The sequence below is a fragment of the Nicotiana attenuata genome, unplaced genomic scaffold (genome assembly GCF_001879085.1).
Source record: "Nicotiana attenuata strain UT unplaced genomic scaffold, NIATTr2, whole genome shotgun sequence".
NCBI classification, from domain to species: Eukaryota; Viridiplantae; Streptophyta; class Magnoliopsida; order Solanales; family Solanaceae; genus Nicotiana; species Nicotiana attenuata.
The window spans coordinates 232,257-244,900 of NW_017670303.1; the positions used below are offsets into that span (position 1 = coordinate 232,257).

The window sequence follows — 12,644 nt, forward strand, 5'->3', positions numbered from 1 at the left end:
CTGCTCCAGCTACGCCATGTTCCGCCTAATAACCTCTCCCCAAGACATATTAGGCCTACCCCTACCCCTCCTGCTACCCACCGAGGCTAACCGCCCGCACCTTCTAACTAGGGCTTCTATACTTCTCCTCTTAACATGCCCGAACCATCTCAACCTCGCCTCCCGCATCTTATTCTCCAGAGGGCCATTCCTACCTTTTCGTGAATAACTTCATTCCTAATCTTATCCAACCGGGTATGCCCACACATCCACCTCAACCTCCTCATCTCAGCTACTTGTAGATTCTGGGTATGAGAGTTCTTGATCGGCCAACACTCTACTCCATACAATATGGTCGGTCTAACTACAACCTTGTAGAACTTATCTTTAAGTCGCAGCGGCACACTCTTATCACACAAGCACCGGAAGCGAGCGTCCTCTTCGTCCATCCTACTCCAATACGATGCGTGAAATCTACATCAATCTCCCCGTTACCTTGTATTATAACTCCAAGATACTTGAAACTACCTCTCTTGGGGATGACTTGCGTATCAAGCCTTACCACCATATCCTCTTCCTTTGTACCATAGTTGAACTTGCACTCCAAGTATTCCATCTTGGTCCTACTCAACTTGAAACCCTTAGACTTTAGGGTCTGCCTCCAAACCTCCATCCTCTCGTTAAAACCACCCCGTGTCTCGTCAATTAAAACTATGTCATTAGCAAATAACATATACCATGGCACCTCACCTTGAATGTGTCTCGTCAATGCGTCCATCGCCAAGGAAAATAAAAATGGACTAAGAGCTGATCCCTAGTGAAACCTCATCATAATCGGAAAGTGTTCCGCGTCTCCTCCCGTTGCCCTAACCCGAGTCTTAGCTTCATCATACATGTCCTTAATCATCCTAATGTATGCTACTGGGACCCGTTTAGCCTCCAAGCATCGCCAGAGCACCTCTCTTGGGACTTTGTCATATGCTTTCTCTAGGTCGATGAACACCATGTGCAAGTCCTTCTTCATCTCCATATACCGCTCCACTAATATCCTCACAATGTGAATGGCTTCCATAATCGAACGCCCCGACATGAATACGAACTGGTTTTCAGAAATGGACACACTGGTCATCACCCTTACTTCAATCACCCTCTCCAAACATTAATAGTGGGCTTAGCAGCTTAATCCCCCTATAATTACTGCAATATTGGATATCACCCTTGTTTTTATACAGAGGAATCATCGTACTTCACCTCTATTCATCGGGCATCTTCTTCGTCCTAAAAATGACGTTGAACTGCCTAATGAGCCACTCCAAACCTGCCTTACCCGCATTTTTCCAAAATTCCACAGGTATTTGATCTAGCACGGTAGCTCTACCCCTCTGCATCTTACACATAGCTCCCTCGATCTCCTATTCTCTTATGCGCCTACAATACTTGAAATCCCTGCGCATCTCGAAGTGCTCCAAGTCGCCCAACACAAAGTCCCTATCACCCTCTTCTTTTAGGAGTTTATGGAAATATGTCTGCCATCTTTTTCTAATCTGAGCCTCTTCAATCAAGACTCTACCTTCCTCATCTTTGATACACTTAACTTGATCCAGATCACGGGCCTTCATCTCTCTCACCTTGGCTAGCCTGTATAACTTCTTGTCCCCGCCTTTGGCCCCAAGCTCTTCATACAAACACCCAAATGTTGTAGTCTTAGTTGTTGTAACCGCTAACTTTGCCTCCTTCTTAGCCCTCCTATACCCCTCCATGTTCACCCTCTTCGCCTCCTCATCCATGCTCTCTATAAGCGTCAAGTACGCCGTTTGCCGTGCTGCCACTTTCTCTTGTACCTCCTCACCCCACCACCAGTCACCTTTGTGGCTGCCAGATAAACCCTTCAAGACCCCTAACACTTCTCTCGCAGCTACTCTAATACACTTCACTGTCGTGGTCCACATACAGCTCGCGTCCCCACTACTCCCATAGCCAACAACTTTCCCCGCAACTCCTGTGCTATGTCACTAGTCAAAGCACCCCACCTGATGACCATAAACGAACCTCTTCCTCCTTTTCCTTGAAATCTCTAAGTCCATCACCAATAATCTATGCTGAGTCGTGAGATTCTCACTTGTTATAACCTTGCAATCCATGCAGAGACTCCTATCGTACTTCCGGAGGAGTAGATAATCAATTTGAGTCTCGGCCAACGACTCCGGAATGTAAGCAAGTGCTCCTCCCTTTTTAGAAAATACGAGTTGGCAATCACCAAATCAAAGGCTAAAGTACAATCCAACAACAAAGTACCTCCTCCATTCCTAACTCCAAAGCCAAAGCTACCATGCAAGCCGTCATACCCCCCAGATATCGCTCCAATATGACCATTGAAGTCCCCTCCTATGAATAAATTCTCGATGAGCGGAATGCCATGTACCAACCCATAAAATTCTTCCCAGAAGCGCCTCTTAATCTCCTCGTCCAAACCCACTTGAGGCGCGTAAGCACTAATCACATTTAAAGTAGACCCTCCCACAACCAGCTTAATAGCCATCAGCCTGTTGTTCAACCACCTAACTTCTAACACTAGCTCCCTAAGATCCATGTCAACCAAGATACCTACCCTATTCTTACCTCTCTCGCGTCCTGAGACCCACAATTTAAACCCATCAGCATCTCGGGCCTTCAAACCCACCCATCTAGTCTCGTGGACACAAGCTATGTGGATCTTCCTCTTCTGGAGGATCTTCACCAACTCTATAGACTTTCCCGTTAAAGTTCCTATGTTCCAGGACCCCACTCTCAGCCTAGAGACTCCCTTGCCCCCTTTGCCCTCCCCCCCNTACCACTTTTACCCCTCCCCCACCCGAGGACATGACCTTATTCCACCATCACTCACCCCATCCACTATAATCTATAGAAATTACGCTAGAACTGTCGCTAAAACAGACAGAAAAATATCCAGGCAGATGCACTAAATAATTATAGTCAATCAAGAATCAGGCTTAAACTAACACAAACTAATTGGATACTAACAAGGGAAGACAGAAATATTAAACAAAGAACAGGAGGTACCAACTCCCGATTAGTGCGAAACCTAGGTGAATCGTCATAAATGTCAAGGTCGTCCTGCCGTAGTAACCTTAAATTTCCCGCTGCCTCCAACCGATTTTGACATCCGTCGCACGCTCTGATCCAGTAATGAATACCTGCAAAACAGAAGGGGGAAACTAAAGGGAAAAAAAAAGAGGAGGAAGAACAGAGGTATGCCATGAAAAACCCAAATAAAGTGAATAGAACTAACATTTTCTTCTGCAAGTAATGAATAAATTTTACTTTTAACATTCAAGCTAAGAGGTGACTCTATTTCCCTTTATACCCAGGTTTAGAAAGAGACACTTAGGATGTCCGGAAAACCTGTTATGGTTTACTCGAGTTGCGCTTAGTGGCTACAATACTAAAGGAAAGTTTATTATTGACACATTGCTCTATGGTTTGCATTAGTTTATGAGATGCAATGACATTTCTTTGTAGAACTAACCATAACATTGAAAAGTAATGGTCGGAAAAAGTTAATTTCGTTAATTTTCTTTCTTTTTTTTCCCTCCATAACTAACAGTTATTTTCAAGAAAAATTCCCGGCAAGAAAAAACTATTTTCAAGCGAGTCTTGATAGCCAAACAAATTTAGAATTTGAAAGTAAGGATAAGGAGAAGTTAATTTTGTTAAATACATGATACAACCGCAGGTTATCAAGTGACTTCATGTGTTAATTATTTGTCCTTTTTTTTCCCTTTCGTTTCCTTTGAAGTTATGTATTGGTCTTTCATTTATCAAGTAGGTTGCGGGTGATAAGAACTTTACTTTGATGAGTACTTTATTTAGTTTGAGTAAGTGATTTAGGATAATTGAATTAGATTTCTTTTTGCGGGCTTCGAAGTTCACAATGGCTTCAGTTCAAGCCTTTATAGGATTGTTGCATATCTATCAAAATCTATGAACATGGATTTACCTTCATATCATGCTTGGTGGGAAGAGCTCCAAAGACCACGTATGTTATGCATTAGGGATCTGTGAAGTGCATGATCAATGATTATCAATAATCATTTTTCTACTTTTATGATTTGAATGAAATAAATTTGAGAATTGTTGACATAGAAAGTTATGGTGTCAGAGTAAATATAAATATTTGTATATGCACATACACAAAATTTATCTCTCATATCTCGACCAAATTAACTACAAGATCATATATTAAATTCAATATTTTTTTGTGACCGCGCAAAGTGCGGACAAATTGACTAGTTTAAAACATAAAAGGCTGGCCACCGCCTAAGTGGGTTCCTTAGGGGCTGCATGCGCAATCTCGCGAAAATACGAACATCTCTACTCTGATTTTGTATCGATGAACGGTTTAATGTGTTGGAAACTAAACCCGTAACTACAAGTATATTGGAAGAAAAGCTCAGTGACATTAGACCCAAATTTAGTAAAATTATGAACGTAACTTGCAATAACTTTTTCCGACTCTTACTTTACAACTTGTTTGACTTTAAAATTTAACATACGAATATAATATGATTTAATTACCTTAAACACAAACTCCATAGAATATTAAGTACTCCTAGTCTTACCCCATAAGTACGGGTTATAACATCTTTGACTCCAACCCTTATGATACTTCCTTAACACTCCTTTTAGCCCATCATTATCTTCATAAGGTTCCTTACACTTTTCGGCTCATATTGATTCAATTAAGACGCATTCTAACATGAAAGTAAGGGGTGTAACATCCTTCTCCCCTTAAGAACATTCGTCCTCGAATGTTAACTCTTAGAGACTTGAAAACAATTCGCAGTGTCTCCTCTGTAAACTGGACTTAGCCCAACTTGCACGCAGCCAGAAAACACAATACACGTGCCACACAGGGCCATATCTATAAATAGCAACACTTGTCCTCACAAGGTCGGCAATCATAAGTGCTGCAAGTCAAAAATAAGAGCTCACCTCACAACCTACTGGTTTGAACTGAGCTATGCTGTAATATCCATCTTGAGTCATATCTTTAGTTTGAAATAAGTGGGCATATTTTGTCACGCCCCAAACTCAGGGAGCGCGACCGGCGCTCAACCTAGTGGACCCAACTGAGCAAGCCCGTTAGATTTCCTTCTAGCTAAACTCATCCATAAATAAAGAGGAGATGTACTCCACTAATCAAACACTAAGAAGTTTTCATTAGCAACTTCCATTTCATTTCCGTTAGTAGCTTCAGTCATAATTTTAAAAATATTACAAGTTTATAGATTTAATGAAAAATATGTTTGCCAAATACCAACATTTCTAGTCCAATCCCCAACATCAAACACCACCCATAATCTGTCTACGAATCCTCTAAGTACAACTGAAGGGTAATATGGAAATGCCAGCAACAAGGCCCCGGCTATACCTCAAATACATGAGAAACAAAAGATACATGACCCCGAAATGAAGTGGGGCTCACCAAGTCAGCTGAAGAGAGTGTACCGCTATTACTGATCAATGCTGCCAGCTGAGGAATCACCTGCGTCCATTAAAGATGCAACACCCCTAGCAAAAGAGACGTTAGTACCATCGAATAGTACTAGTATGTATAGCTAAAAGTCCTCTTTCAAAATAGAATGACCATATAAGAAAGGAAAACCACAGAAACATCAAGTCACAATCAAAAATATTCAAATGCCCAATTGAAACATAAAATTTTCAAAATACGAAAATAATATATATTTTTGATTGGGAGATCATTAGCACCAATATACCACCGTCTTTGTTAGCACAGAGTCCGATCACGCCCGATCAGCTAGGCCATCTCCCCACGAATAATGTGGTTTGACATGTGATGCGAAAGAAAGTTGTTACAAGAGTAGTACCACCATGTGCGCAACATGGCGTCCGATCTCCACCAGATCTGCTAGGCCGCCTTCCCACATATGCCGTGTGAGTTGACTTTTCCACTTCACAGGTCCAGTTTCATTCCAATTGAGGGAAATAATTATAATTTCATCAATATTTCAATTTCATCCCAAATGAGGGGAAAAATCACAATCCACCCCTACACCGGCAAGTGTAGTTTCAGGTGTGGGCCTTATGACCCACCCTTCCTCGGTTTTGCTAATGATACTACCAAAAACATTTTTGATTTGATTTGCACACAAAGGTAACATAAATAGAAATGTATTTATCTCAGAATCTTTCGCATTGTATAGATCTTCATTATAATTTTCAACCACCCACAATAACACTATTTTCTTGGCTCCTTTGGCCATTCACAAGATTCTTTATTCATGGCACGATGGCCGTATTTCATATTCAACACTTTCACTTCTTTTAATTTCAAGGATCACCACCAAATACCAACATATAGAATATTTCAGAAATCATATACATCAAGTTCATTAGTAATGGAAACTTTAAACACAAAAGGGTTCATCTCAAAGAATGAGGCATACCAACCAGCAATAGAAACATACATCAAAGTCATAAACAAGCAATACACCAATTATTCATGAAATACTCTTTCCCAACAACGACAATGTACAATTTCAATATCGGAGTATGTAAGAACTCGAATCACAATGGATGTATTTATAAGGCAGGGCATCAGTTAAAACAACCACTTATGGGCATACATTGAGTACAAGAGCTTCTAGGCAAATTCTACTTTAGAAGTCATTTAAAAACAGTTGAGTCGAGGCTCATTTCATAGTCTTTCTCATTTCATTGGCATAACTAGTCACAATTATAACTTAGATTCTTGGCACGTAGGCCACCCACTATATCCCCCAATTCACTTATTTCATTTTCAAGCATCTTTATAGATTACCAACAGCAATAATAGATTACCAACAACAATACATTTTCAATCAAGAATTTAGGTACACATATGACTAATTAGGAGTCTTGAGCATATCGAGTTTTTCTCACCCAATTGGTATACTAGTTTTCATTTAAAACACGACTCAAAGGCATGCCATTTTAATATGCAAACCATACCTTGACCATCTATCTTTCGACATAAGGCTCATTCGGCATAATCAAGTTTATAGGGGATAACCTGGAATATAGAAATTAGGAATTCTGATCCAACCATACTTGAACTTATGGAAACATTATCGAATTCGACTCTGAGAGAGAAAGTCTAGCCAACATACCTTGTTTGAGCTTTTCTTAAGTTACTACAACGCCTCAACACTTCTAGAAATAACAATTCATAGGAACATAGCAAAAATCGGTTAATAACTAGGAGGATTCCCATGGTGTAACTCTCCTAGGAATTTTGTCAAACACCTACCATGCAAAATAGACTACAAAACTCTAAAATTGTAATCCCTTCCTCCTTCACCAAATTTCAACAAGAAACTACCAAAATGGTTCATTAACTCCACATACTACAACCTAGTGCCACATGCATGGCCTATTTCCAACGCCACAAAATATTTGAACTCTTAACCCCTTGCATGAAAGCTTAGGCATAGGACTTACCCGGATAGATGATAATCTAGTGGCTAGCTTCTTTGATTCTTTAAGATTTGTGCAAGATTGGATGATTGGACTGTTAGGTTCCCTCCTTCTCTCTCTAAAACACTCTTACCACTCTCTAAACTCTCCAGAAAATCGTCCCAAATTAAGCCCCAAAGGCTATTTATCAAAATGGGGTCGGGTTATAAAAATAGAAAAATGGACCCTCCGACTTAGATCTGCGAAATGGACCGCATAACAGGTATTCGGCCCGCAAAATGGGCCGCAAAAATGATGCCCAGGAACTGGGCTGTACTGGACCGGTCTGCGATAGGTCTATGGTTCGCAGACTACTTATGCGGCCACAGAATGGGCCACTGAATCGCCCAACGAAATTTCCTTATCCTAACTTTGCGACAGAAGTGCGGACCACGAAACAAGTATGCGATCGCACAATGGACCGCGAAACAACCCTCAAAATTCAACAATGTTTCTGCTCAACTCTGCGATGATTATGCGTCCCGCAAAACGGCTCTGCGGTCGCGAAACAGACCGCAGAATTGCCTTCTTCTGCCAAAACTTTTCATCCACTCCTCAGTGCATTCTTCAACCCAAAAAGCCCGTGTCACGGAGAGCTTGCGAGCCGTGAAGATAAATAATTTCTTTTTTTACTACTGAGCACTTTAACCTAACTCGGCACCACAAAACCTGAAATTCCTTAGCGAAATTTTTACGGGGCCTTACATATTTAGACTTCATTTCTTCCTCCGCTTCCCACATCATCTCTTCCATGTTCCTGCTTTTCTATAAAACCTTCACGCTGGCTATCTCCTTATTTCGGATGAAAACTAGAACTTCCTGGTATGACAAGTCCTTCGTGATCTGTACATCATCAATGGGCACCACTCGAGTAGGATCCCCATGCACTTCCGTATCATAGATACGTGGAAAATCGGATGGACATGCTCTAATTTTGAAGGAGATTCTAACTTGTAAGCTACTCGTCCCACTCTTCGAATAATCCTATATGACCCAATATACCGTGGGCTAAGCTTGCCTTTCTTGCCAAACCTCATCACGTCCTTCATAGGCGAAACCTTTAAGAATATACAGTCATTAACTGCAAACTCTAAGTCTCGTCGGCACATACCAGAATATGACATCTGATGACTTTGAGCTATCAACAGTCGCTCCTAGATAAGGTTTATCTTCTCTACAGCCTTCCGAACCAATTCTGATCCATGTAACCTAGATTCTTCAACATTAAACCACCTTATAGGAGATCTGCACTTACGCCCATACATAGACTCGTATGGAGCCATTTGAATACTAGAGTGGTAATTGATATTATATTCAAACTCGATAAGAGGTAGATGATCATCCCAGTTTCCTTTAATATCCAACATACATACTCGTAACATATCCTCGAGCTTCTAAACCGTGCGCTCGGCCTTTCTATCAGTCTGTGGATGAAAATTATGTTGAGATTCACATGGGTCCCTAGACCTCTCTGAAATGACTCTAGAAATGCGCTATAAACTAGGCCCCTCGGTCAGATATAATATATAATCGTACCCCGTGTAGTTCACTGTCTCTTTAATATATAACTTCGCATAATCTTTGGCAAAATACATAGTTTTGACCGGTAGGAAATGGGCTAATTTCGTGATCATGTCGACTATCACCCATATAGAATCGAACTTACGATGAGAACGAGGCAAACCAATGATGAAGTCCATTTTTATCGCCTCCCATTTCCATGTTAGGATATCTATAGTCTGCATTAGCCCTGTAGGTTTCCGGTGCTCTACCTTTACCTGCGACAATTAGGACATTGGGCTACAAACTCAGCAGTGTTCTTCTTCATATCATTCCACGAATACATCATAAATGTGATGATACATCTTTGTCGACCCAGGATGAATATGTGCCTCTAACATAATCATGTCTCGTAGCCCTGCTACATATGGAATACATAGACGACCCCTGTATCTGAGAACCCCATCTTACCTAAGCTCTAACAGCGGCTTCTTTTGGTGCAGAACTCGCTCTCTCAACTTGACCAACTCTGGGTCCTTGTACTACCTTTCCTTTACTTCAGCTATGAGAGATGATTCTGCAATGTTCTGGAGTAAAACTCCACCATCGTCAGAATCTACTAACCAAACCCCCAAACAAGCCACATGATGAAGCTCTCTAGATAACTCCATTTTCTCTATCTCTAAATGCACTACGTTACCCATCGACCAATGACTTAAGGCATTAGCTTCAACATTAGGTTTCCCTGGATGGTAGAGAATGGTAACGTCGTAATATTTTAATAACTCTAGACATCACCTCTGTCGCAAATTTAACTCCTTTTGCTTGAATATATACAGCAGTGTTTTATGATATGTAAAGACATTCACATGAACACCAAATAAATAATGCCGCCATATCTTAAATGCGTGGACAACCACAGCTAACTCGAGGTCGTGCGCCGGATAATTCTTCTCGTGCCTCCTCAACTGCCTTGAAGCGTACACGATTCCCGGAACCATAATCTGAACCTGATATCATCGTCAACTCCCAGTCAAACTTATGAACATTTCGAACCTTCAAATTGCCAACTTTCGCCAAATAGTGTCGAAACCTTCTAGAAATATCCAAATGCAAAAATGGACATACGCCCAAGTCTAAAATTACCATCCAAACCTAACGGGAACCTCAAAACTCCAATCTGAGATCAGTACTCAAAATTTAAACTTGGTCAACTCTTCCAACTTAAAGCTTCCTAGTGGAGAATCATTCTTCCGAATCAATCTCGAATCACCTGAAAACCAAATCGACGATTCATACAAGTCTTAATACATCATATGAAGCTACTCAAGTCTTCAAATAGCTGAACGAAATACAAATTCTCAAAACAACCGGTTGGGTCGTTACACAATGTCATTAGTAGGAAAAGGTAGCAAATCAAGGGGGTAGGGGGATTAAATCCATAAATAACTTCAAAAGTAGACTTACTAGTACAAGAGTGGATAGTTCTATTGTAGGAAAAATTTACCATGGGTAAATGTTCTTCCTAAGAAGTTAATTTTCCTTTTAAAACAGCTCTCAACATATTCCTTAAGATCCTAATTACTTCCATTTGCCTATCAGTTTGTGGGTGACAATATGTAGAAAATGATAATTTAGTTCCCAACTTTCCTCAAAGAACTCTCCAAAAGTGACTTAAAAGTTTAGCATACCTATCATTAACGGAATTTTAGGTATGCCATGTAATTTAACTACTTCCTTCACAAATAAATCAAATATATGTAATGCATCATTAGTCTTCAAACATGGAATAAAACGAGCAATTTTTGAAAATCTATCTATCACTACAAATATTAGTGGTGGAGAAACATACTATGAATGAAAACACATATATTAATCCATTTAGAAGTCGGAACAAGTAAAGGAGTATAAATACCATGTGGTAATGATACGTACTATGAATAAAAACACGGATATAGAAAAATACATGGAATAAAAAATAAGAGCTAGACCTACAATTGATTGGAAGAACAAGAACCAATTAAGCTATGAAGCCTAATTTCCTTTATGAACTCAATTAATTGCAACCCTAAGCTAAGAAAACCCTCAAGAGATTGGCAACTCTTGAAAACCCTGATAAAGTAATTAAGCAATTAAGCATTCACTACTAATTCCTCACCAACTAAGAATAATTTAATACTAATGAAAGCATAAATAAAGCAATAAAGGAATTGAAGGCATAAACTCATAAATGCATTAATTAAAAGAAAAGGAAAGAGTATGAGACTTTCATGTATTCAAGTTTATCATTCATCAAGTCTAGCTCTAAATACACTAATGCTTAGCTATTTGTACTAGAGTGCTATTTAGGCAAAATAAAAAAAAACTACCCTTAGCTGTAAAGGAAGCTAAGTAGACCTAAATTACAAGACTAGCCTAAATAGCAAAATAGCCTTCTTGATCTCGACTCTTTTAAAGCACTCCAATGCTATGATGTTGACTTGGAAATCATCCACGTTAGGCATGCTCATTCGGCGTGTATCATCCTCCCCCTTGAAAGAAATTCGTCTTCGCATTAGGACCTTGCAAAACCCAAAAAAAAGGACAAACCTGAATACTAAGCCAATCACAATCAAAGAGATATATGTCCAAGCTAAAAGATCAAAGATCACAATCTTGCACTCAAAAGTGACACTCTTATGATATAGCCAAGTGTCATAATCTATAAAGAACACATCTCCAACACAAATGACACAAACTTGACTATAAAAAAAATAATACTCATGTGAAGAATCAAGAGAATATAAAGTTTCATGCTTCCAACGAAACCACAATCTTGTAAAATCATCAACAAAGTGCACACTATTATGGTATAACCAAGTGTCATAAGAAGCAATAAAAATCATACTCTCTAATCCAAAGAAAGACACTTCACCATGATAAGAAATAACTCCAGGGTCAAACATATTTTTTAATCCCCAAATATCTACACACTTTCCAACAACTTCACATGACAACTTAAGAGATATGCCAAGATCATCATGAATCATCATATAAAGAATATCACAATACTCAGTGTTAAGAGTCTTTACCTCAATGGCCTTAGATAAACACAAGATAAGTATAAGCCAAACGTACATACCATTCTTCCTTTTGGGCAAAAGAAAAAGCTCTTGACAAAAAGTATGCCAAAGTGTTAGTTCAAGATTTTTTTTACCCTTAACAATTTTCTGTTGTTGAACTTTCAGAAAATAATCAATAAAGTTAGGTTCTTTTTACTAAAAATGGTCACTCAAAACTCCAAAAGAAACATTTGTACTTTTTCTCATAGAAGCATTAGTAAAATCCAACGAGAATATTTTTTCAAAAGTAGGAGTAAGACAAGTAAAGCAATTAATACTAGTTCTAGCGTAAAAAAACTTTACTTTCCTTTTCACACGCAACAAAATCATCATAAAAATATGCATAAGAGTCATCAAGATCAAATACAAGAGAAGTCAACTCATTGGAATACAAATGATAGTTTTCTTCTTCTATATTTATGTCATTGTAAGTAACTTGTTTACTCTCCAAGAAGGCATCCCCACACTCACCTTTGCTCATTTCACCATAAAAATTGAATCTTTTTTCAAAGGAATGAAAATAGAATTAAAAAAAAAATCATCAAC

At 39.3% G+C, this 12,644-nt stretch overlaps 1 protein-coding gene across 1 annotated transcript; it reads right to left on the reverse strand.

The window, feature by feature from the left end:
- Window positions 1-1,391: 1,391 nt before the first annotated feature.
- LOC109237502 lies at window positions 1,392-10,017 on the reverse strand. The gene is made up of 7 exons (XM_019403816.1): window positions 9,915-10,017; window positions 9,544-9,742; window positions 3,107-3,173; window positions 2,980-2,995; window positions 2,864-2,938; window positions 2,109-2,745; window positions 1,392-1,983 (listed from the first exon to the last, which is right to left on the reverse strand). Exons 1-7 carry the CDS (start codon window positions 10,015-10,017, stop codon window positions 1,392-1,394), a joined length of 1,689 nt encoding a protein of 562 aa, XP_019259361.1.
- Window positions 10,018-12,644: the final 2,627 nt, after the last annotated feature.

Coding starts and splice junctions, on each gene's coding strand:
- LOC109237502 (XM_019403816.1), bottom strand. CDS start 10,017: ATGATATCAGGTTCAGATTATGGTTCCGGGAATCGTGTACGCTTCAAG. Junction 2,746..2,863: donor TATAGATTATAGTGGATGGG/GTGAGTGATGGT, acceptor CCTGGAACATAG/GAACTTTAACGGGAAAGTCT. Junction 1,984..2,108: donor GTCTCTGCATGGATTGCAAG/GTTATAACAAGT, acceptor CTAGTGACATAG/CACAGGAGTTGCGGGGAAAG.